Source organism: Moschus berezovskii, chromosome 1 (genome assembly GCF_049115385.1).
Source record: "Moschus berezovskii isolate FMDL1 chromosome 1, NW_MosBer_1.0, whole genome shotgun sequence".
NCBI lineage: Eukaryota > Metazoa > Chordata > Mammalia > Artiodactyla > Moschidae > Moschus > Moschus berezovskii.
In genome coordinates this window covers 117,926,964-117,953,701 of record NC_142460.1, presented here as the reverse complement: position 1 = coordinate 117,953,701, position 26,738 = coordinate 117,926,964, and the positions used below count along the sequence as shown (strand labels likewise).

The 26,738-nt window shown below is 40.9% G+C and overlaps 1 protein-coding gene across 4 annotated transcripts in view; it reads left to right on the top strand.

Moving 5' to 3' along the window:
- The window catches only part of FNDC3B (fibronectin type III domain containing 3B), a 376,057-nt gene that overhangs the window by 72,890 nt on the left and 276,429 nt on the right, over positions 1 to 26,738 (top strand). For all 4 annotated transcript variants that reach the window (XM_088839060.1, XM_088839069.1, XM_088839078.1 and 1 more), the window contains exon 2: positions 5,607 to 5,745. In XM_088839060.1, coding sequence (XP_088695186.1) covers positions 5,635 to 5,745 — 111 coding nt within the window. In that variant the 5' untranslated portion in view covers positions 5,607 to 5,634. The remainder of the gene's footprint in view (positions 1 to 5,606; positions 5,746 to 26,738) is intronic.

The following is a 26,738-nucleotide window of genomic DNA, read 5'->3' as shown; positions in this document are numbered from 1 at the left end:
GCCCACAGACTTAAAACTCTCCCAGCAGTGATGAAGGCTTTGATTTTTTTCAAGTTAGAAATTCTTCCTAGTATATAATTGCTTTCTCTGGCCTTTGGAAATGGATCTGTGGTTCTCTCCTGAGAATCAGATTATTTTTTTATGAAATTGGCCGTATGTTTCTTAGTATAGTTTGGGGCCAAAATACCATGGAAAACCTTTTTAGACTTGGAGTGAGGGAAGCAAAAGAAAAGGAAAAAGTAATAACCCAGTGCCTAGAGTAATGTAAAAACTGAAGACCCTTTGTAATATTATTTTAAAGTAAGGTGTTTTGTAAAAGCCTTAGGGTCATATTTGGACAGAACTAAATGTCTTGCTAACAGCGAGGATCTGTTTTTCAGTGTGCCCAGCCCCGCCCTTGCCATTAGCGTACTTCTTTGGTTCTGGGCCTCCCTACAGGTAAGAAAGGTAACAAACGACTTGCTTTCAGGAGAGAGGGAAGTCAGCCACAAGTGCTCACGTGGCATCCCTTCCCTGTCAATCAAAAGAACAGAACTGGCCAGGCATGAAGCACTTGTGGTTTTGTGTTAGGATGTGTGGTTAGGGGAGAGGTTGTGATGGCCTGTGGTTGTCACTGAATTCTTTGAACTGGAAGCATGGGTAAATAAGAATTAAAAAGAATAGCAGTGAGACCTTGGAGCTCTGTGTGTGAAAAAAAAAATATTCAGAGAATTAGAAAAAAACATTGTAGTAGAGGCCCGGAGAAGGCGATGGTAACCCACTCCAGTAATCTTGCCTGGAAAATCCCATGGACAGAGGAGCCTGGTAGGCTGCAGTCCATGGGGTTGCTGCGAGTTGGACACGACTGAGAGGCTTTGCTTTCACTTTTCACTTTCATGCATTGGAGGAGGAAATGGCAACCCATTCCAGTGTTCTTGCCTGGAGAATCCCAGGGATGGGGGAGCCTGGTGGGCTGCCGTCTATGGGGTCGCACAGAGTCGGACATGACTGAAGTGACTTAACAGCAGCAGCAGCAGTAGAGGTCATCTGTTTTCCATTGGTTTATTCTGATTAGTTTTGTAGCACATTTATTGACTTTTTTAGTTGTAAAGGGGACTTCCCTGGTGGCTCAGACGGTAAAGCGTCTGCCTAGAATGCGGGAGACCTGGGTTCAATCCCTGGGTTGGGAAGATCTCCTGGAGAAGGAAATGGCAACCCACTCCAGTATTCTTGCTGGAAAATTCAAGAATGAATTTATTGCGAAAACTTGGTTGTGTGCGAGGACAGTGTGGATGTGGGAGAGACTTGAGGAAAATGCATGAGTTCTGTGATCACTTTGGCCTATTCAGATACACATCTGTCTAGGGGAGAAGGAACCCAGACCAGGATAATGAGGGTTTTGTTGGGATGATTTCTCTTGAGACTTTCTGACTGACACGAAAAGCAGTTACAGCTCAGTTATCCAGGGATCACGGACGCAGGGCACAGAGGGGAGCTTCTGAGACCCCAGAGACCACTCCTCTATGTGTATAGAACTAACAACCTGGCTTCCCAGCCCAAGGAAGATTAAGATAGCAAATTGAGTATGATTCTCAGAGTTGAGGTGTGGTTTGAGGTACAGCCTAATGAGGAAGAGAGGAAAAACGTGGAATTTAAACATAAGAACTCAAAGTAGGGGTGAATTTCTCTGAATAGGTAAGGTCAGAATGCCTAGGAACTCCCTACTACATCACCTTGTGACTGAACACAGTATTGTAAACAGTGACCCTACATCCCTAAGAGAAAATAAAGTTATGACCAGCCTGCTCTATAATGAAGTTAGAAAATGTATAATTTCCATCCACAATCATGGCAAATAAAGTTTTTGGTCCTTAAAGTTAACTGTTTGGATAGTAAGCCTTCCACATTCACTGCTTCATTTAAAAAATTCCATTTAAAAAGTTTGGTCATCTTTCTTAGGCATGTCACATTCTCCAGGTCTCCTTGAAGCAGTGGGGCTGTGGCACACCTGTTTAAATTGAGTGCATGTGTAGTTTTGTTTGGATTACCAGCCAAAACAGAGGAGACTCACTTTTTTGGGGAGCGGTCGCTAATTATTGATGCATGGCAAGCCTTCCCCAGTCTCTTAACCTTCTTTAACTGTCAATGGCTAGGGCCGAGTGGTTTTCCCAGTTTGCAGCCTGAACATTTGACTTTGTATTTGGACATCTCCATCCCTAGGAAATAACCAAAACTAGGTAATAACCATAGTACAGTATTGCTTTGTACCGTAAGTCTTATGTTTTGCATCTGTGGTTTTTCATTCTGTTATAATTTTTCTTCCTGCCTTTTCTCTTGCCCTTTCTACAGTCCATAGCACTAAATGGTTTCTGTTCCATGACGATTTAAGGACCGGTTGCCAGGCAGTTGCCTTGTTAAATAGCTGGGCTTTATCTTGCCTAGAGATAACTTATTACTTTTTTTGTATGTCCCTTGAATTCCAAGCAAATGAACGTATCCTCTGTATGTGCATGGAGTATAGAAAGGGGTATTTAAACATTGTTGACTGTGTGAACCACCGCATCTAGATCAATCTCTTACCGTGTATTCTGGGCAGGATAAAATCTGGTTTGCCTTTGCTGGACCTCTTGGGGACTAGAAAATAGGCCTTGGATTTTTAGCAAGCTGGTGTCCTAGGGTAAAGAGGATTAACAACTTTGGTTATGAGAAGTGAGACTCTGGCAGAGTTCACTTTATTCATTCTTCCCTTTTTCTCCATTATTAAAGGTATGGTTGTTGGCTGGTTGAGTTGGGGCACTAGGAGTGTATGGTGTTTATCAGTTCCCACTGTATGCTGTCTAAGGAGTTGATTGTATATATAGTTGACTTTTTTATGCACAGTTCCCCGTCTTCCCCTCCCTTGTTCCTCTCTCAGTAATTTGCAACAACCACTGCAAATCTGTGAGGCGGATAATCTATCATCTAGTAGGAAAGAAATACAGGACTCAGGCATCTGTTTTTTGGTATGGAATTTGGCATTGCCCAAAGTTGCCTGTATGATTTTCAAAAGCAAATACAATTATTTCTTTGTGCCAGCGGACTTTGTTTCTCTGGGATTTTTTTCAACTCTGTGTGGGCTCCCACCTTCTCTCATCTACATTTATAAGACTTTCATGGAATTAGGAGGGGATCTGTCCTTTTATCCCACAGTTGCAGAACCTGGAGTTTAACTACCCAACTTGGACCCGACACCTGTGCTTAAGAGCGCCAGCCTGTGGGGCTGGATTGCTGTATTTTGATGATAGCAAATCCTATTGTTTATCATGACGCCAACCAGAAGGTGTCTAAAATTGGAATTGTCAGTGTTGGGTGTAATGTTGGAGTGGAGACATTCTTTGGTTTTAGGGATGGGTGGTTAGGAATGCCTGAACTTTTTCTCACTAGATCACAGTTATGTCCTACCGGCACCTGTGTGCACTGAGTGGAAAGAGAGTAGGGCCCACCCTTACGCTTGTCTGTGAGCTAATCAGGGCCGTCCCTTGTGGGAGAGGCCTTTGGTGCTCACTGCTTGAGCAGAGGACAGAGCCACAGTCTCCATCGCCTCACCAGCAAGCGCTTTGGGACTCCTCCTTGGAAGGAGTGAGGAAAAGGTGGGAGTGAGTGTGGAGTGCTTCTTTACGTGCAGATGCTTTATTCTCAGACCCCTCACGTAAATGACTGCCCTGTTTATTCAACTTCCAGTGTTGAAGAATCATTAGATAAAACACCACGCTTAAGAAATAGGCCTGTGTAATATCAGTTTGAGGAAAAGTAATCATTCCTCTCTGTGGGCACTCGTAGGGTTAAGTATATTTGAAGTAAAATTGAAATGGATATTAGTACTGTTAGTAGTACTACTCAAAATCAAGCAGGTGATGTCTTCATGGTGTCAGTGGAAGTTATCTTGGTTAATTTTATTGTGAAAAAAATCTGTTCCCTATGTTAGGATAAACTATTGGGCTTTGAGTTTTGTACTTTTATTTGCTTAGAAACTGAGTAACTGCCTCATAAAACAGCATGATGGTACTGTTAACACTGAATTATAAGACTTGTTATTATAGAATGTGCTTCCCTAGTTGGTACATGACTTTGTTGTTTGGTACTTAAAATAATTAGTTTTTCCAAATGGGGTTATAATGAATAGTGTAAAATTTTACCTATTTAAAATAAAAAATTTATAATCTCTTGGGTGGCTTGTATGCATCATTTGATACTTACAGGGAAGGGGTTTCTTTTGGGTGGGCTTGAGGGGAGGGGAATATATTTAATGTTCAGAATGGAGGTTTTAAGAAATATTCCTGTCACGCTGAGACAAATTAGAGATAGTCATTAAAGGACTTGACCTGCTATTTTGCCTGATTTGGATATTGAGTATTAAAGGATTCATTTCCCAAAAGTCTTGAATTTGAAATTTTTGGGAACTTTATTATAAACGAGAGAAAATTTAAAATGGACTACATGGCAGTTTATTTCTGAACTGATTTAAAATAGTGTGTGTGTGTGTGTATTTGTTTATTCTCCTTTGTCTATGCTATTAAACTTTTTGTGGTAAAAATTTTAGACATAAGTGAAGGATGGGTAAATACTTCTTAAAGAATACATATAATCTTAAATAGGAATTTATTGTGTTCCTGCTGTTTTATTGAAAAGCTAGATAGTACTGGCAAGTACCATTAGGGAATGAAAGTGGGCTTTGTGTTGTTTTGAATTCCTACATGAAAATCATTTATTCTGTGGAAACCATGAAATGTGCCTTTAAGCCTTATTCTGTACAAGGTACTGTCAGGTACAGGAAAGTTCAAGATAGTCACAAGTAATAAAGGTGTAAATAGGCAATGGGATAAATCCAGTTCAAGGAGATGATGGGAGAGAGAGAATTAGAACTTGATTAATTATTGAGTTAATAGCAGGGTCAGGAATTGCAACAACTGCAGTGTAGGTAGTTAACCTTTGCTTGGAATAACTGCTTATGAACAGTATTTTGATCCTAATGAAAGAGAAAAACTTTTCTTAGAAGTCATTCTCTTTGGCTTCATTTTTTGTAATTACCTTAGAGATAGCATGATAAATGTTCATTTCTATCTTTTCAAATTATCTCATTTTATTCTGAGGAAGATTTCTGGGTTTAGGGGACTTAACATTATTCATAAATTTCTAAATAACAAGGCTGAGAAACTGGAGGTTGTGTTTACTTGACTGCTTAGAGACTCAGGTCTATGGTCTCCAATTTCAAGCTGTTTTTCTTGGGTTTTGCTTATTTGTTCAGTCAGGTTCGACTCTTTGCAGCCCCATGAACTGTAGCCCACTAGACTCCTCTGTCCATGGAATTCTCCAAGCAAGAATATTGGAGTGGCTTGCCATTCCCTTCTCTAGGGGATCTTCCCAACCCAGGGATTGAACCTAGGTCTCCTCATGGTGGGCGGATTCTTTAATAATCGAGCTACCTGGGAAGCCACCCTGGGTTTTGCTTCATCCCTTCTAAATCCAACACCGATTGGAAGAATTTGAGTTTCAGCTGACCTCATGACGGTGCACTTAAAGAGCTGACTTGTTACAGGTGAATTTTTGTGGTCTTGAGTTCTTTTTACAAAATGGTGATTTTCTTGCAGGAGGCCAGTGGAGGGAAATTCTCCATGAATGTACGTCACAATGATGATGACCGACCAGATCCCTCTGGAGCTCCCACCACTGCTGAACGGAGAGCTGGCCATGATGCCTCACTTGGTGAATGGAGATGCGGCTCAGCAGGTAGGTGCAGTGAGAGACGATTAAGTTGTCCAGGTGGGAAACATTAGCTCAGAAATGGTTTTATTTTGAGATTCAAAGATCTCTGATCCTGAACCTTTGTCATTCTCTAGAGGTTGTTTCCATTGTAGAATCAGTATATGATTTTTTAAAAATACCAGAAGTTGTAGTTTTTGAGAACAGCAAACTTTACCTAATCCAGCTGGTATTCTTGAAGCATCAAAAACAAGTGACTTTTGAAATGAATCATTTTGAAAATATGAACAAGTTTTTGGAATAAAGTAGTGTTTACTCATGTCGTGTATTGTGCTTCACTGATTTTCCCTGATTGGCCAGAGCAGGACGGCCTGAGCAGGATGCCCAGAGGTTGGGTCAGGTTTTGACCTCATGCAGGAGGTGACTGATCCCGACAAGACACACAGGTGTGTGTGAACCCACCCTGGCTCCTGGAGCAGTCCTTCCAAGTCCTGGCTCCAGGGCAGCAGGTCTTCTGCTGTGAAAGTGATGGTCCTTGCTTTCTGTAAAACTCCTTTCTTTGTCACTAGCTGCTTAACATTGCAGAGTAGAAAAGTTATTCCCGAGCTCATTCCTGTAGCACTTGGGAAAAAATTTAAACGGTAAGTAAAACTTCAAAAATTATTAGAGACAGATATTGTCTCTGATAACACTACTTAAAATTTTTCTCAGCTCCCCAAGTCCATCATCTGATCAGAGCCAAGGTCTGTGAGCGGCTTAGGGGCTGGGAAGTGCAGCCTTCTCTGTATTCTGCCTTCTAGGTCCCAGCTTTGCAGGCTCTCCCCTTTGGTACCCCCGGTCCCACCTGAGAGGGAGCTTCCCAGTGCACGGACACTCTTCCTCCTTCACCATTCCTTCCCTCCCTTGGGGCACAAGCTCCGCTCCAGAAGTTCTCTGTTGTCTCTTCCCTTTTTGTGTCTTTATCTTTGTCCCCCCTCATTCCAGGGAGCTTAGCCTGTGCCCCTGGAGGCCTGGGGTCTTTTGCTGTCACCTAGAGGTTGCTTTGTAGGAGTGGTTCCATATCTTGATGAGTTTTTGATGTATTTGTGGAGAGGCTGGTGATCTCCCCCATCTCCCTGTCTTACTCCTCTGCCATCTTCTTCTACTCCTGAATTTTTTAATTGACTGCTAAAACTGGTTCCATCAGTCTGGTACTAAATAAATGCCACTTTTTGTATTTGTATAGTTCTTTAGAAGCATAAAAGTAGGAATCTTTATTTTATCGAGAGTAGAATTGGGAACAATTGTTTGGAAAATATTTATCCAAAATATATTAATAATTCAGATAAGTTAATTGGCCATTTGATGTCAGTACATTGCTGTCTGCCCCCCCTCCATCTGTCATAGTACATTAACATTCTATCTAGCATAGTACATTAATACTTTGTATATACCTCTGATGGGTCTTGCTTTGCTGTTTAATGATTTATATATATTACTTTCTCCTGCATTAGACTGTGAACTTCTTAAGAGCAAAGAATGTCTAATAGGTGCTTGATAAATATTTGTCAGTTGAATAAATTTCTTCCTATCGTGCCAGTGATGGAAGTCCCTCCTTTCCTGACTCCTGATTCTCTCTCTTGGCTCATTTCCACCAATCTACTGTTCTATCTTTTATCTTAAACACACAAATAGCTATACCTCTGGCCCACCCAACAAGAACAACCCCCCTGTTCCTTGACTCCGCACCCTCGCCCGCCCCCAGTTATATCTCATGTCTGTGCTCCCTTTACAACAGTACTTCTGTAAATAGAGCCTCTGCTTCCTTGCCTCCGTTGCTCTTCATTTCCAGAGTCTCCACTTGCTGCTTCTCATCTCTGTATTCTAGTCTGTCAGCAAGTGCTGTTGGCCTTATCTCAGGAACGTTGCTGAAACCATATTTTGCCATGTCTACTTCATTTCTGTGACTATTCCTAGACTCTAAGCCAACATTGCTCACCAGGGGTAGGATAGTTCTTCTCAACTGGTCTTGCTGCTTTTACTTTTGTCCTACCAGAAAACATTTGCCACTCATCAATCTGTTAAAGCTGTAAAAATGTACCATGTCACTGCCCTGCTCAGAGCTGTCCTGTTCACCTGAGATAAAATCTGAGTGCAGTCGTGCAGCGGGTCAGCCTCCTGTGACTAGTGCTTGCCTCTCTCCCTCATCGTCCCCCTGCTCTGCTCTGGCCACTCACGGGAAGGTCTCAAAATGCCACGAATAGTTTCGAGGTGCATGTGGTGTATGGTTTCCTTTATTTTCACTAATTAAAATAATTTTAAAAAGGGCTAGTTGGGACTTCCCTGGTGGTTCATGGTCAAGACTCGGTGCTTCTACTGCTAGGGGCGCTGGTTCAATCAGGGGTTGGGAAACTAAGATTCCCACGTGCCTCAAAAAAAAAAAGCGAGGGGGGCCACAGTATTCAAAGTGACTAAACGTGAACAGCAACTCCAGTCTCTCAGGTGTCTCTTGATTCCATGCTGCGTGTGTACCTGGGAGACCTGAGACCACCCATCTGTGCAGCTGTGCACCACTTTTGTGTTTTGCTGATTTCTCCCTTGTTTCTGTAATTCATCTTGTATAGAGTAGTGGTTTGTAGTTTATAAGCCAGGAGAACCCTACCCTTAGAATTTTCCAGTTTTTCCTTCAGAAATAAACTCCTTTGCTCCCAGAAATGACCAGAGACTAAAAAGGCTAGACTTCCTTGGAAGGCCTTGTTGTATTTCCTACTCTGCATGTCCACCTCAGCTCTTAAAGTAGAAGCTGTGTAATAATATAGGTTAATAAGTCACGTTTTGATTTCACCTGAGAAACTTTCTATAAAGCCACGTAATGGGAAAACTTGTTAATCCATTTTATACACAGTCACAAACATCAGGCTTTGTCAGACCAGGGTACACTTACTGTAAACAAATCTCATTGGAAGGAAATGTTTCAATCTTTCTAGTTTGCGAATATGTCTGATTGTGCTGGAAGCATTGACGTTTAGGCTTTTAGGTTATGTGGGCCAAGCTGCTGACTGATATTACCCGTAAGTTTTCCTTAATGGGGAACAACTGTTAATTGGGCAGAATGTGTTTGAAATATTCCTCTCAGCAGGAGCAGCCCGGGGTTTATCTTGCCTTGATGTGGCCTCTGTGTCACTGTGTCTCAGCCGAGACACTGGCCTGTGTGCCTCTTTTTTGCCTCTTTCTGTCCCGAGAGCCCCCATTCTGTGTGTTCCTCATTCCCTTGAGCCTTCGCTCTTTCCTTTGGGTCCTAACGTTTAGTTGTGTCAGAGTTAACTGTGGAACCTGGGCTAAGGCACAGGGGGAAGGCAGACCCAAGGAGCAAGCAAAACCAAAAATGGTGGAGGAATATCAGAGAGAGATAGGGGAGAGGGAGAGCTAGCACATCACCAAAAAGAACAGGGACCAAAAGTGAGGATCCAAGAGTCAGAGCCTGCCAGAGATTTGAGTTCTTGCCTGGGGCGCCTGCTGGCGTTTGCTGCTTGGATGTGCGGTTTGATGCTCAGATGGGTTTGTATGGAAGGATCAGGGGACCCACCAGAGGGAAAAGCCTGTATAATGTTTTCCGAGACTTTAACTGTGTTGTCCCTTGAGGCCAATACTTTTTAGCAAGGATCAGGTGGAGGCACCAGGCTGACTTTAGTGACAGACCTTTCAGACACTGTCCTGTCAGATCCGTGGGGTGAGAGACGTTGGGGCCACTTCTCACACTATGCCATCCTAAAGAGCTGCCCGCTGGCCACGGGCTCTCCCTCTGCATTTCTGTTAGAAGTGTGTCTCGTGAGCTTACCGTGTATGTGTTTACAACGTTCTTAATACTTTGCAGCTGTGCTGAGGACATTCTAAACATTTCTATATATGCAAAAGAACCACCACAGTTATGAGAAAGCTCTTTAGTCCCCTCAGCCCTCCTCCTCCTGATTTCTGTCCTGTTGGTTTCTGGATTTAATTAAGATGAGTTCTTGGCAAGATTCTCTGCTCTGTTCTGGCTCTAACTAAGAAATACTGTTAATTTTCATTATCAGAAGTCATGTTAAGGTTGAAACCTAGGTTTGTCATTTTATATAAGTAGCAGGAAAAGGATGATTCTTTTCTAAAATGAAAAGCCATCTTCACTATGAATGAAGATTTAAAGTATATCATCAACTGAAGAAATGAGCAAGAATAATTAACAAATATACAAGGTGGATAGAAAGAACTTACTTCATGGCTCTACAGAGATATAATCCATATGCCATGTGAAGTGAAGTGAAAGTCGCTCAGTCATGTCCGATTCTTTGTGACCCCACCAGGCTCTTCTGGCCATGGAGTTCTCCAGGCAAGAATATTGGAGTGTGTAGCCATTTCTTTCTTTAGAGGATCTTCCCAACCTAGGGATAGAACCCAGGTCTCCTGCATTGCAGGCAGGTTCTTTACCATCTGAGCCACCAGGGAATTATAATCCACATGCCATAATTCACTTATTTAATATATACAGCAGATGAAATTGATTATGTTCACTGAATTGTGCAACCATGACTACCATTAATCTCAGAACATTTTTATCACCCTGGAAGGAAACCCTGTAGCAGTTGCTCTCCATTCCCTCCTCTCCCTTATTCCTAGGCAAGCACTCATCGACTTTCTGTCTCTGTAGGTAATTTGCCCACTCTGGACATTTCATATAAATGAAAGTATACAATATGTGATCTTTTATGTTTGGCTTGTTTCATTAGCATAATGTTTTTGAGCCTTGGCCATGTTGTCGCATGTATCACTGCAGACATATCTTGGAGATATTGTGAGTTTCAGTTCCAAACAACTGCAATAAAGCCAATATTGCAATAAAGTGAGTCACATGAATTTTTTGGTTTCTTGGTGCGTGTAAACATTCTGTTTACACTATATAGTGTAAACTTTTAACTGTGCATGTCTAAAAAAAAGTATGTACCTTAATTTAAAAATATTTTGTTGCTAAAAACTGCTTACCATCTGAGCCTTCAGTGATTCATAATCTTTTTATAATACAGTAACATCAAAGGTCATGATTGCAGATCATCATAATGAATATAATATTAATGAAAAAGTTTGAAATATTGTAAGAATTACCAGAATGTGACACAGAACCTGAAGCGAGCAAATGCTTTTGGAAAAATGGTGCTGATAGACTTACTCCACACAGAGTTGCCATGTTAAACTTTCAATTTGTAAAAAACAATTATTTGTGAAGCTCAATAAAGCAAAACAGTGCACTAAAATGAGGTATACCTGTCCTTTATAGCTTTTTTATTGCCTAATAACACTCTAGTGTTCATCATTTGATGGAGATTTGGATTGTTTTCACTTTTTGTGTTATTATGAATAATAATAGTGAATGTATGTGTACAAATTTTTGTGTGGATGTGTGTTTTTGTTTTTCATATACATACACCTAGAAGTAAAATTGAGCAGCTTATTTAAAATTAAAAAAAATTTTTTTGAACAGCTTTATTTTTAACTATTGTTTTCTAAATTAAAAAACATTTCTATTTTCTGCTTGCACTCACTGTAATCTTACCTTCTCACTCCTCCTTTCCACCCCAAATCTCAAAGAAGAGAGGCTGACAATCTTGACACGAGTGGCCTTGTAACTGAGTAGTAGAGAAAACGTGGATTGTATTTTGCAGTAATAACTTTCTTTAAACGTTTGTACAAGTTACGTTTTCCTCATAGATGGTGATGCTGAAGAGTCTGATCCAAAACTGTGCTTCCTCATGTTTGATTCCTCTTCTCTCACTGTAATTTCTTCTACCTCTAAATAGATCAGCATAGCTAAATAAAGTTTACTTCCCTTAATGTGCCTAACCACATATTATTCTTGAGTTGTAAAGCTCAGGTTTCCACCTGAGTTTTTGTGTGTGGCTGTATAAATGACAGTGAATGTCCTTCAGTAGTCAAAACATTGCATTTCATACATTACATTTTAGAACCTAACAGTGTATTAACTGTCTTCATAAACTTATGAACTTTCAGCACATTTTGGAGATTTTAAGAAGTAACAGCTTGTTTTGAGCATGAAAGAATAAACATCAGCCCAATTTCCAACTTGTTTTGTTGGTTTAATATTTTAATAATCTCTTAAGAAGAATTACAGCAGCTGCCGGGTAAATAAAGAAACCATGAGGTTAAAAGCAGAGTGTTCACATAGAATTGACTGATTTGCTTGTTTAGTCTGTGACACTGACAGACCTACATGATGGTGGCATGCCACTTTATATATATTCTTAGGGACACTTCGCATGTACGTATTATTAGGTCAGTGGGGTGGGGATAGAGTTAGATGTCTCCTTGTCCTAACTAAGAATTCAGCACACAGAGAGAACCTGGAGCATGTTTTGTCATTTTTATTTAGCTTTTTTTTCTTTTTTTCTTTTAAGCTTCCCCTGAATATTAACATATAATCAGCATTCTTCATGCCTCTTTTTCAGGTAGTCGATCTCCTTAAATGTAAACAGAAAACTGTTTTTCTAGGATATCCTGTTAATAAGCATTCTCTGGAAGACAGGAGGTTACAGTTACCTCAGTCATGTCCAATTGTCTTGACTTTTGCCCGTTTCGGTTGATCAGCATTTAGCATGTCATTTCGTTGGGAGTGAGGTTTTTTTCCCCTTTGGTTTCTTCTTTTTGAAAGCCTTTGTTTCCCCCAGATAGCACATGCAGCCAGAGTTTTCCCAGAGCATTCTTTTGAGTACACATTTCCAGACAGCACATTAAATATGTTAAAATGTTCCATGTTCAGATGGTGCTTGTCATCAGTATGTCTTCTACATCAAATGTACTTCTCCTACTAGTCCAGTGACCTTTTCTGTTCAGGTTGATATCTTCTTAGTAACATTTCCCCCGACAGCTCCCTTCTTGCAATCAGTAGTTCAGATCCACTCACCCCACAGGTTTACTCTTCAAACATACAGACGGCCACCGTGTCAGGGGGACGCAGAAAGAGGATCACCATCAGTATGGTGTAGAAAAACAAATAAATGGTTCTTGGGAGCCTTGCCCAGGAAAAGGATGTTCAAATGAGAATGGGACTGCAATTAAAATATTATTGCTGAGTAATATTAGATAACATCTCATTTTATGATACCCCCTATTTAGAGGCAGGGGCTTGAGCTGGCAGGTAGAAAAAGTTAGGCTGCTCAAATGTTGGCCTTCCCAACATGGGAAGTGCAGTTTTGGATCAGACTCTTCAGCGTCACCGCCTCTGAGGAACGTGTAACTTGTGTAAATGTTTAAAGAAAATTATTATTGCAAACTGCCATTCACATTCTCTAAATTAAAAGATGCTTACTCCTTGGAAGGAAAGTTATGACTAACCTAGATAGTATATTAAAAAGCAGAGACATTACTTTGCCAACTAAGGTCCGTCTAGTCAAGGCTATGGTTTTTCCAGTGGTCATGTCTGGATGTGAGAGTTGGATTCTGAAGAAAGCTGATCACCGAAGAATTGATGCTTTTGAACTGTGGTGCTGGAGAAGACTCTTGAGAGTCCCGTGGACTGCAAGGAGATCCAACCAGTCCATTCTAAAGGAGATCAATCCTGGGTGTTCATTGGACTGATGCTAAAGCTGAAACTCCAATACTTTAAGGGGACGACAGAGAATGAGATGGCTGGATGGCATCACCGACTCGATGGACGTGAATTTGAGTGAACTCCGGGAGTTGGTGATGGACAGGGAGGCCTGGTGTGCTGTGATTCATGGGGTCGCGGAGAGTCGGACACGACTGAGCGACTGAACTGAACTGAACTGCTACTCACAGTTACAAGACCTCTCATGTCAAGATTGTCAGCCTCTCTTCTTTGAGATTTGGGGTGGAAAGGAGGAGTGAGAGGGTAAGATTTATGACTGAATTAAGGAGTGACTGAATAACAGATTTGTTCATCTGCATAAGCATCTATCGTACGTCTTCTCTGCAGGATTGTATTAGGTGCTGGTGACACAAAGCTGAATAACGCACTGTTTTTGCCCTAAAGGAATGAGCAGTCTAGTCGGGGAACAAAATGTGGTTTACAAAAAAAGAAAAAGGCTATATTTACACATGTGTAGACCAGGGGAGAAGTGCTTGGGTTGCAGAATTTGTCAGTGTCTTGGGAGCGTCCAGGGAGGGGTGGGGAACGGGAGAGGCGAGCAGGAAAACACACCAGGCAAGGAAAAGTGTCTGTGGGGAGGCTGAGCCTGAACTGAGGTATCACGCTGGAAGTTATTCAAGTTTTGCATATCATGTAATCAGTTTCTGTGGTGTGAAAAGTGGATACTCTGTAGGGATAGCATAATCAGTGGAAAACTAATATTAGTGACGCCCTCAGCAAACTGTATCTATGCATTCTAGAATCTCTTTTCTGGAAACTTTGCTCTTCAGTGTTCTTTCTAGAGAATCTGTGTGTCCTCTGTGCATCCAGTCTGGCAATCCACTCCTGGCTTCTTGATTCTGTCCCTCAGTTTGCAACTCTGTGGAGGTGAGGGCCATGAGCACGCTTAACCAAAGTGCTTTCTAGCAGTGCAGGCAGCTGCCCACGTTTCTGAGGGCTTCCTCTGAACTGTAAAAAAAAAAAAAAAAAAGAAGAAGTTTGAATTTTCCAGTTCTGTGGTCTGATTTTACAATCTTCTCTGCCTTAGGTTTGCCAGTTCCATTCACTACAAAGCCTTCTGAAAAGGCAGAGCCTATGTATAATCTCTGTCTCATAAAGGAAAATGTTGATGCCATGCAGAGGAGGGTGTTATATGTGGCACTCACAATAATTATGACATATGATATATAATTATGACAGCTCTGAGCTGTCTGGGTTGAGAGACACTTCAGAATTTAATTAGCCAAAGGCAATAATAATAAGATACAAGATACAGTCAGTATCCTTCAAATGGTAGAAATGGAGCTACCTTCAAAAAGGAGAGGATTAAGGAAAAACACTGGCGTGGCAAGGTTTCATTGCAAAATAACAGCATTTTAAAACTCTATGGTGGTTTTAACATTATGATTGTTTTCAGCTTACTGCAGTGTTTGACTGTCTGGTTGCACTCTAAACTCCAGAGGAGCAGGGGTTGTCTCTTGGTCATGCTGTACCCGGCGTCTGAGGTAGCATTCACTGAGTCCTTCAGAGTGAATGAAGGATGAACAAAATGAACATATTTAATTCATCTAAACCAGGGCTTAAAAACTGGCTACCCATTACATTTTTCATACAGGCATTAAAAAAGAAAAAAAAAATAATTAGGTGCCAATCTTTAAAAATGGGAAGATTTACACAAAATTCTGGATCTGTTTTTTAAAAATCCCAGAAGATCTGGTAACTGGGCTGGTCATCCCACTCGGCAGAAGTTGACGGACCCAAAGTAGCAGCCACCCACTTTGGATGGGGAGTACTGTCCTCAGGCCCCCTTTGTCCACTTCACTCAATTCCCAAACTTGCCTGGGCTCTGTGGTCAGCTGAACTTGCAACCTGGGAATTGTTTACCTTTTTTTTTTTTTTTTAGCTTTATAATTGTTTCTTGTGTTCACACATATGGGTTTTAAATGCAAAACTATTTAAGATTTTTCGGGCACACTCATTGTTATCATACTGATGACATGATTTTAAGTCTCTTAGTTTTCTGCTTTCCTTATATAACTTGTAAAATGCAGTGGTATGGACTCTGGCTCGTGTAGCTCTGTGGAAGGATTTCAGTTATATGTCTTACAACTTTGGACCATGCGATGTTTCATTTGGCCTCTGCTTCTCAGTGAACAGTATTCGAGTCCCCAGTCAGTGCCATATTGAACACTCATCAAGGCGTAAGAAGAGCAGAAGAAACGACCAGGCGCCTTGGTTTTACTGTGTACAAACTGGTTAGGGGACATTAAACACAGATGCAGGGTGTCAGCGTTCAAAGGGATAGACATGCAAATACTTGTGTTTACAATATTTTTTACAGTTTCTGCAAGAATTGCATTTTCCTTAGGTACTTATTAAAATAGAATTTTTTGAATGTAAAACTTCCCTGGTGTTACCTAGATGAGGCATTTTTATTTAAATCATTTCTATATTGACTTTCTCTTTGAATAAAACTACATCTGATAGACTTCCAACCTCAAATTTCTGTTTTTTTTAACTGCATGTTTGTCATGTTGAATGTGCTATGATAGCCATTGATATATCTTAGAGTATGGTAAAAATTATATATATATGTACACACACACAGAAGAAAAAAAGATGGGACTGTTCTCTTCCAGAATGTGTTAAGACATATGTTTGCACATAATCATTTTTATGTTGGCAGACTCATCTTTTTTGGTCCAAATGATTGACTTAAAAATGTGTATAGCAATTATCTACATTACATTTCCAAACAGGACAATAGTGAGCAAGCTGCATAAGTTAGCACCAGTAATCTCTAGATTCCAAATGCAGGTGCAAAAAGTAAACAGCCTTCCAAGGAACCCATTGCTGATGCGTCCTAGTATTGTGTCTAGGTAATTTGGGGGCTTCGCTGCCTTCAGATTACATTTAAATTGGAATTGACCAGAACTAGGAGAAGGCAATGGCAGCCCACTCCAGTGTTCTTGCCTGGAGAATCCCAGGGATGGGGGAGCCTGGTGGGCTGCCGTCTATGGGGTCACACAGAGTCGGACACGACTGAAGTGACTTAGCAGCAGCAGTAGCAGGAGAAGGCAATGGCACCCCACTCCAGTACTCTTTCCTGGAAAATCCCATGGACGGAGGAGCCTGGTAGGCTACAGTCCATGGGGTCGCAAAGAGTTGGACACGACTGAGCGACTTCACTTTCACTTTTCACTTTCATGCATTGGAGAAGGAAATGGCAACCCACTCCAGTGTCCTTGCCTGGAGAATCCAGGGACAGGGAAGCCTGGTGGGCTGCCGTCTATGGGGTTGCACAGAGTTGGACATGACTGAAAGCGACTTAGCAGCAGCAGCAGGTACCCCCCTTAGTAATTTTCCAGCCAACTCTGCTGTTATAGTAAATTGAAGCTGATCTGTGGTGGGCCTCCAGAGGAAACAATTCAGTGCCACTTTAGTGTTCATGCCTACACTGGTATTGCCTCTCAGCCCTGGGCCTTTTTCTTTAGTAGGCGACCATCAGATAGAGCTGTGCTGAGAGGATATCTGTTTTATGTGCAGTGTGTTCTTGGCACAACCATTAACTAGAATACCTTGACCTGGATCCATTCTGTTTTGCCCATTCCTTGCCCCTTGCAGTATAGGAGGTGTGCATTTGGACATCTGCATTTAGAAAATTACTTTGCCAAGGGTTTCTGCTTTGCAAGTAACAAGGGAACTAGTTAAGCAGAGAGAGCAGAAAGTAGGAGCTATTTGGTTTTGTTTGGGGGGGGCAGGTTGACCCTTGAATAACAGTTTGGAACTTCACAGATCCACTTATACACTTATTTATGCTTTACAGTAGTAAGTATTATAGAACCATACCATCCACCATTGGTTAAGTCTGCAGATGTACAGCTGAGGATACCTAGGATCTGTGAACGCAGAGGGCTGACTCTAAGTTTCAGATGGATTTTTGACTTCGTGGAGGGTTGGTGCCCCTAAGCTCTGCATTTTTCAAGGGCCAGCTGTGTTTCTAAAAAAGTGAAAATCAATCCTTCTGAGCTAAACCTTAGATGTGTAGAGAAATGGACTTGTTATCCAGTTGTTTTTCACGACTTCTAATTTTTAGAAGTTGTTAAAATGTTCTTATGTTTTCTAAGTAGATAGAAAAATTCGCACCGAACCATGTTCTTGGATAGAAGTTTCTTTGGTCTTCACGTATACTGGAATATTGAGTTGTCATTCTCGTTCATGGGGAAAACTGTGACACACATGCTTTTGTTAGTGATGTTGTTTAGTAGCTAAGTTAGCTAGAGTCATCCGGCTCATTTATCTTTTCTGATTTGTTTTGCATTAACAGAGTGCATCTATTTAAAATTCATCTTAATTCTCTTCACCTTGGCAAAAAGGCTGTATAAAAAGCATTCTTATAGAATGGCTGTTTCTTTATCATTTATTTTGCAACTTTAGTCATGACAGAAATAAGTGTATTGCAAAATGTGAATAGAATATGAATTACAAAGGAATGGCATCCATATTTTTTCATAAAATGTTTGCATTGAGAAATTAGACCTTAGGCTTAATATATACTCTGTAAATAATATCTGTTTCAAAGACCACGGAATCAACTGACAGTGGAATTGAGTAACGGACGACATCATCTTTTAATAGATGGGTATTCGCATCTATGGGTGTTTACTTCTCAGACTTTCTGTTTTCTTGTTTTTAAAGTGGTTCCCGCAGGGTTAGGCACTGAGAGTCTTCCCACTTTTTATCACCTGCCCATCTATACCATGCTTCTTCAAGCTGCCTTGGGACTTTGAGGAGCCTCCATTAGGGAGACTTGAAGAGAAGCAGCATACTCAGTGTAGGCTTTTGCTTTGCGGGGAGGCAGTGGCTCCTTTTCCAACCACTATTTTAAGAGCATGGGGGAAATGTGGGCTAACATGTTTTGTAACATTCCAGAGATGTATCTTAACAATGTAAAAGATATATTAAAGGTCAGATTTTTTTGTTGGCATTGAAAGAATGCCAAGGGTCTGACTACAAGTTTTTGGCATTTACTTCAAACTTAAATGTAACTTTTTAAACTTGCTGATCACCGGAAGGTTTTTTGTTTCAACTTTATGCTCAATTTTTAGTTGTGTGGTTATTTGTTAAATTATTGGAAAGAATGACTTACTTTTTTGGTGGTGGGGTTGCTGTGCTGTATGGCTTGGGGATCTTAGTTTCTTGGCCTGGTTGAACCCGGGCCATGGCAGTGAAATTGCTGAATCCCAACCACTGGACTGCCAGAGTTCCCCAAGAGACTTCTATTTGATATTTTCATTTTTTTGTTCTCTGTGTGGTAGAGGGAATGAATAGTAACTATTTGAGGCTTATGATGTACTAAGCACTTTTATATATATTTTCTTCCAGTGAACATACACCTTATAAGGTAGTGATCATTTTTACAGACAGAACCACAGATGAGAAAGGTTACGTACTTTGCACCTGACAAATCACAGGACTGGGATTTGAGTCCCTTGTGTCCTACCATCCAGGAACGGTGGTATTGCTTGGACTAGGCGTATCTCCGTTGTTTTGTTCAGGTAAACAGTCAGGAGAGACGTGGGACTGGGTTTTGTATAGTAGTAAGTTGTAAAGCTTGCAAAGAAGAGTATTCCTGCTATTACCTTAAATTTCCTTCACATTACCCCTGAAAGAGGGCAGTGAATCTGGCCCTGGAGCTTCAAGCTGGAGTGACTATGTCTGAATCCTGGAGGCACCAACTGAGTTTGGAGGAAGTGGTGGGGGTACAGTCATTTCAGGCCCAGGTTGTCAGAGTAGCTAGCTCCCTTTCTTTTCCTAGGGAATGGTTCTTTCCCCGAGGTTAGCCATAGGGGAGCAGTTTCCTCTGGGATCAGCACCTGCTGAGAGATTGTGGTGACCAGAGAGAAGAGGCAGGGGCTTGTCAAGCCTGGGCACAAGGAGAAGGCCTTTGTCTGCCTTCTGTTCCTTCCAAACCCCGCCTTTCTTTTCCATTCAAAAATTACATCACCCCTGAGGCACAGTTTTTGTGTCTTAAGAAATCTAAAAACTCATTCTAAGACTTGAACCTATTAGATTGTTGTTTCATTTCTGAATTTATAATTATTTCTCTTAAGTAATGCCAGAATTGAAAAACAGATCATTTACGTTTATCCTTCAAAAAGAAATCACTCTGAGCATTTCTGAAGTGTCTCACCTCTGCTCATTCTTGTTCTCAGGGGGAATACAAAATCAGGTGTCACATAGCATTTGTGCTGTGAGACCACACCCCTTTGCTAGTCAGTTCCTCATCTTCTTTGTTTCATATTGATGAAGGGCTGCTTGGACTTTGACTCTCCTCAAGATGTTAATTATATGTTTCAAAATCATGTGTTCTGTTAAAAATCACTTACGCATAGCCTTGGAAAGATCACTGGAGGCAGGGAGATGCTTCAGGGGTGCAGAATATTGTTTGGAGGCCTTGGGAAATAAATCTTAAGTTCATTTACCACCAAGACATATTTAGTCAGTGTATATAAACAAAAGAAGTCACAGTGTGCCTGGACGTTATTTGTCCCAGATGGAGTTTAAACTTGGCTCATTATACTGCGCTGATGTCATGGTACATAAACTGGCCCGAGTTAGAGACGTGCATAGAATCTGCTGCACGCTTGTGTGTGCCGAGGGCGTGCGAGGAGGAGGGAGGGGCTGGCTGGAAAATTGTTGTCACATTTTTCCTTTGCTGTCTGCATAGCCTAGTGTCAGTCCCGAATTTGGACTGGGTGCAGAGTGAGGGAAGAATCGGAATAATCTGTTCATTTGTGCAAGTCGGTATGTGATGCACTCAGGGATGTCGTTCTTCCAAGACTGAGTTTAAGTGCATCAGGCTTTCCAACAGTTGCTTCCGATGCTCTGGCACTACAATCTAGAGAGGAAAATCTTAAAGCAGTACATATTTGAAGAGCGTTTTCAGTCTGTTTGCCTTGAAATCTTCAATCTGGATAGTGTCTTTAAACTTTATAATGGTCTTAAGTATCCTGCTGTATAATTCTGTTTTCCTGGATTGAATGGTGGATTACCTTTCAAACTAGTTGCTTAAATGTTTAAAAAGGCGGACGCTTGATGCTTCTTAGAGAAGCTGGCCAGGTTTAATTCTTCCTTCGCACTTTGAGAAGGCAGCTTACTGGTCAGAAAAGTGTCTTCTCCTGGAGTTCTGGGTGCCTAATAGGCAATCGACACATACTGTGGTGTCACTTTGTTACATTTTATTGCTGACTTTCCTTGTGATAATCTTAATTAGAAGCAGTTCCAAGTAATTCACAGCATTTTGTGGATATAAAGGGCTTAGATTTCAGAACTACTGTGAAAGGATTCCAGAGTCACTATTGTTGCTGGGATCCGCGGAAGCCGAACAGACACTGAAATGTGAACGAGCTGCGAGGTGGTCCTCTAAAGAAAGCCGGCATGTTTCTCAAACAGAAAATCTGGCCAGAGGTGAGAATTGGCTGGTTTTAGATTTTATTGAGAACATGAAATGTGGCCGATGTGGCAAACTTTTTTTCTTCAGACTTTCTCATTAGAGGCCATGTCACTGGTAGAAATTTGAAGAGAAAGAAATATTAATAACAATTATTTATCGAGCATATACTATATATAAGGCCTTCTACCAGGGCTGCCTGGGGATTGCTTTCTTCTTTAGAGCACACACATAACATAGGTGTTTTATCTTTTCAGAGGAGGAAATGCAGGGTTAGAAATGTTAAGTGCCCTGTCTGACACAGCTGGGACTCAGCTACGATGTGTCTGATTTGTTCTTCTCACTTTTGGTATCTTCATTGATTTTTAAACTCTTAGTTAAAAAATGAATTGAAAGTAAAATGAGATTAGCACAAAGTGACTTAACTACTCAGTATGTACATAGTATAGTGTTACTTAGAAGACAAGTCTGGCCTGAAAGCCATCTAATTGTACCTAAACGTGTATTGTGGCAGGAAGACAAACATGTAGAAGAAATATGTGGCATTGCTTCCTTATTGTTTGTAGTCTTAAAAAAAGTAATGAAATTCATCTTAAATTTAATAATTAAGTTTTACGTTGTGTGTCCTTTTTTTTTTTTTACCTGTATCTGTGATTCTGAGTCCTTAAATTATTTTTTCATGCTTTTTAAATGTATGTATGATATCCTGAAAAGCAAAGTATAGCTTAAAGATATAAAAAATGAATTAGCTGGTCTGAAATGGGGTATTCTGGGAATCAGAACAGGTGTTTTGGGGATATGATTAACTTGGAACCCTTGAGAATAAGTAATGATTCTCTTTTGGTTCATAATTAAATTTGTTTCCCAATAATAATAACCCCTATTAGTCCTCCTTTCCTTTTGATCAGCAAATCAGCCAGCAACATATGAGGTGGACAACATAGTCCATTGTTGGATTGATGAGTTGACATGAAGTAAAGGAAAGGACTGCTTGGTTGCCTGATGAATGCTTTGGGATTTAGCTTTTTAGAGCGAGAAATCAAAGGGAAGAAATAAGAGCTAGAAAAAGTCTAGGAAGAGGTGGAGACACGAGAGGGACAGGCTGTGAAGGCCCCTCAGTTATCAGTGATAGGAGTGGTGGAAATGGAAGTGACAGAATCACAGTTGGATAACAGAATTAGAGAGAGTGACAGGAAGTAGGAAAAAGCAAGTAAGTAGTTACGTCTGGGAGAGCCTTGCCCATGACTTCACCTCTGTAATCAGAGATACTGTGGTGTTGACAGGGAGGGCAGAACTCTTCAGCAGTGAACCCTGTGATCTGGATAGTCATATTTAAAGGTTAAACCGTTGGTTAGTTTTGAAAACTCTTACTTAGAACTGTGTAAGCCCTGAATTGTGTCACAGCTGGATGTTTGGTAATATCTCCGCTGGTCTCTGTGGGTCCAGTGTCTCCCGTCTCAGAGATGCTTGAGTTCCTCACTGCTATCGTACTTACTTAGCAGTGCTTTCCTACTGGAAAATTCTGCTCACAGGATGAAGTCCAGATTTCAAGCAGAGCAAACAAAGACTTTTCTGAGGTGGGCCTGGCCTGCCTCTTCAGTCTCACCTTTTCCCCTCTGTTGCTTGCTTATGCCTTTACAGCCGCGTTGGAATTCCCTAGAACGCTGTAATTCTAAATGCAGGGAACCGCTCAGTGCTCGTGCTGTGTGATTGTTCTTTTGCTTATCTTCTCATTTTCCCTTTAAGTGTCACTTCCACTATAACTTTTCGTGATGTCTTGGTGGTTTCTTCAGTTTCCAGAGTGCTTGATAGCAAATAATCATTTTTTTTTTTTAAACAGCTAATTGTGTTTTCTACTTTTGCACCAATACACAAATAGGGGTCGTCTTTTATCTTTCTCATCTTAGAATCATCGTTGCTTAATAAAGTGCCTAGTACATAGTAACTGCTCAGCAAATATTTGTTGAATGATCCAGTTTTCAATAATTACATTAGGTATTATTTTAAAAAAGTTTAATTAGTACAAAAGCATGGCCTATTTGAATAAGTGATGATAATGTACTGTGCAGAGGCAGGGAAAGGCTAAGGTCTCTAACTCAGAGTCTTTCCAAAACCGTAGAATATTACATATTTGTACTCATTTCCAATTTTATGTTAGTGGGAACAAGATATAAGGCAATAGTAATAAGACAAGTTAACTCTAGACTGTTTAAAGACAAAATATTGGGAACTGATTTTCTGTTAGTTATAGGAATGAGAACATTCTTCATGGGCACATTATTTCTTGATTATGTCTTAGTGGGGGAAGAACAGTGTTCAATAAATGACATGGCCAACATCTAAATGAGTTTTAAAAATGGTAGAATACTGGGAATCTTCAGTTCAGTTGCTCAGTCGTGTCCGACTCTTTGAGACCCCATGAATCGCAGCATTTAAATAAATGTAATGCTGCTCCAAATGCTCAGGGATATTTGGTGACTGTTATTCTTAGCCGGGGAAAAGCTACACTCACATTTTTGGTCTTTTTTGTTTTTGACTTTTATCTGAAAAGTCCTATAGTTGAAACTTTAGATTCAGGCATTTGTGGCTGTCTTAAAAGAGGCTTTGAACCTAGTTTGTGCCATCTATATTACATCCTGCATTTTTCACACCTAAGAACTGTGGTGCTGGAGAAGACTCTTGAGAGTCCCTTGGACTGCAAGGAGATCCAACCAGTCCATTCTAAAGGAGATCGATCCTGGGTGTTCATTGGAAGGACTGATGCTAAAGCTGAAACTCCAATACTCTGGCCACCTCATGCGAAGAGTTGACTCACTGGAAAAGACTCTGATGCTGGGAGGGATTGGGGGCAGGAGGAGAAGGGGACGACAGAGGATGAGATGGCTGGATGGCATCACCGACTCTGTGGACATGAGTTTGAGTGAACTCCGGGAGTTGGTGATGGACAGGGAGGCCTGGCGTGCTGTGATTCATGGGGTCGCAAAGAGTCGGACACGACTGAGTGACTGAACTGAACTGAAGTTAGTGCTATATTTTTAGTCTTAGCAAACAGCTTTTTTTGGTAATAGAATCTCTTTATTCAGGGCACAACACATTTAAAGGGAGTAGAAATGTATGACTTCTTACAAGCTGCCATTGTTTTCTTTATAGCTCTTAGCACTATGTGTAAGTGTTTTCTTTTATTTAAGTCATTCCTTTCTCCCATCCCAACAGGTCCCCATTTGTCATCCTGCGAGGCAGGGAGAACTTTGTGTTGTCTAAGTCTCTATTTTGTGGCCTGGCGAAATGCCTCACCTATTCTGGGCACTCATCAATATTTGCTGAATTAGGATGAAGTAGAGTAGTAATTGGAGAAGGAAATGGCAACCCACTCCAGTATTCTTGCCTGGGAAATCCCATGGAAAGAGGACAGAGGAGCCTGGTGGACTATATTCCATGGGGTTGCAGAAGTCGGACCTGGCTTAGTGACTAAACCACAGAATAGTAATTCTTCTAAGGATACTTACTTCATGAAATGCAGTTATTGAACTCATTTGAATATACAGTTTACCCTTGAACAGCACAGGTTTGAACTGCATACATCTGCTTACATTTATTATTATAAATATTATAAAATATTTTAAATTATAAAATATTATGCATATTTCCTCCCCTAAATACATATCACAGTACTGCACCATCTGCAGTTGGTTGAATCAGAGGTTGTGGAGGGTCAACTGTAAAGTTATATGCAGATTTTTTTCACTGTGCAGAGGGTTCAAGGTCAAGTGTATATATTTTCAGCAGACACTGGTGTGATTTCAGTGCATTAAAATGTTCTCCTTGGTTCATCTAACTTCTCTTTTGTTGGTTACCTATTCAGCCATTCCTGTCTTTTTTGTTAATGACAGGTGGCTTTTGAGAAGTACAGAAGCTTAAGACCCAGTCTTTTTCAGGAGTAATCTTTCATTTTTCTTATGCCTGTTAGGTCATGAGAAATGGCACCTAATGACAGTGATAATCAAGTAGTTAGCTTATTGGTTTGTCCTAGGTTTCTTAGGGAATTCAAGGACTTGACAATGACTTTATGAGACTAAATCTTGCCCAGTTTAAAGGCAACTGTTTGTTGTTAGTTAAGGGATGGATTCCTTACCACCCAACTGCCATGTTGTGAGTAACAGGCTTTGCCTCAGGGAGTGAGCACAGATTTCCTAGAAGAGAACTTGTCCTCTGTCATTGGGGACATGCTTTTGATCCAGTTAAATGCATTCTCTCCTTGTAGTCATTTATTGAAGCGTCTCTCTGGAGAACTGACTCTGCGAAACCCACACTTGTTGGGGAGGAGGAGGAGATGCTATGTGGTAGAAGAGAAAAGCATGCATTTTGGTCAGGCAGGGCTGGGTTCATTTTGTAGGCTGATTGTCATTTTGTAGTTCTGCGACTTTGGACAAGTTACTTATCCTCTCTAAGCCTCAGTTTCTCCATCTTTAAAGTCTGGATGTCCTTTTGCCTTGATCTAGTGTGTAAGTATCCTTGGAAGCTCCCTGGTCCTATATGTTCTTTTCCTGCCAGCTTTGGATTCAGGCTTCAGGTTGGACATGCGAGCAGGTGAGTCAGTCAGTACTTTGCTATTATCTTCTAGGACCTTCCAGTTTAACTGCCCATGTTTTAAATCCTGGGACATTTTCTTTGTATATGTTATTACCACAAAGGTGATTGTCAGTCATTTGCAGCTCATCATCTCCCTTTTCGTAAAAGAGACAGAACTCAAAAATCAAATGATGCTACTATTCAGTTTTGCTGGAGGCCAGCCGCGGTCTTGACACAGAGACCGGAGTCTCAGTGGTGTCATGATGGGGGCTTTGGGTGGAGCGAAAGAACCTGGGTGAAGCTTGCCAGGATTTTTCTGGAGTTTGGGAATCTGAAGTGTGTGTGTGTGTTCAGAAGGAAGGTGCTACTATTCCTTTCATGGAGTCAGAGGTCACTTTTAAGTTGTTAGATCTTCCTGGATAGGATCTGTCCTTACCTGGAAATCATCTGCAGCTTTTAGGTTGTAATACTCCTTTCTCTCTTAAGATGTCTGTTGGATATTCATAACTGCTCTAAACGAGAATGTTCATGCATACGTGAAACAGCTTAGAGTAAGACAAGCTTCCCAGAATGTGGCAGGTGGGAAAAGCTCTGAAAGTGAAACGAGATTTCCTAGCACTGTTTATATCTTGACTAGGTATGGAATTTAACTCTTGAAAATACTGCATATGTAACATTTCATCTTCGGTCAGTCAGTACCACTGTCCGAGCAGGAGCTTTTGTGATGAGCAGAAACATGGCAGTGATGATTTAGTTGGGTGCCTGGTAGTATTTTATTTGAGGCAAAAATTAGGAATTTGCCTCCAGGAGAAGTCTTAGATGCTAACCATCTTCTGGTTAATCAGCCATCCAAATTTTAAAATGCAAAAGTAGCCTTCCTTTTGCTCTTCTGGTGAGTTAGAAACAGAGTTCTATTTAGATTTATACCTTTAAAGAAGGTTGTTATACCTGCTTCAGTTGTCTTGTTGGGTGAAGCTTTCCCAGGATGCTGTGTTAGCCTTTTGCTTAGTTATGTTAATTCTCCCTCTTGTTGTATTGTTTCTTTAGACTTTGGAAGAATGGTCACTTATTTTTCAATAAACCTTAATGAGCTGCCTTTCGTTATTTGGGGCTGCTTGGTTCCTGTAGCACTAACGGATTTGAAACAGATCTGACTAAACAATAGTAGCCTGAAATATGTCTTTGATTAACATGGCTCTATGTTAACATCTCTGGGGGAAAAAAATGTATCAGTGGTTAAAAAAAAAAATCTTTTTTTTCCCCTTCTCCTCTGACAAGACACAGAATACAGCATGACTTGTTTTAGTGCTGATTTTGGAAAAGCAGGAAATGCTTACTAAGTGGGCAAAAAATGATGAGGTTTGGACAGTGATGTTATGTTTTACA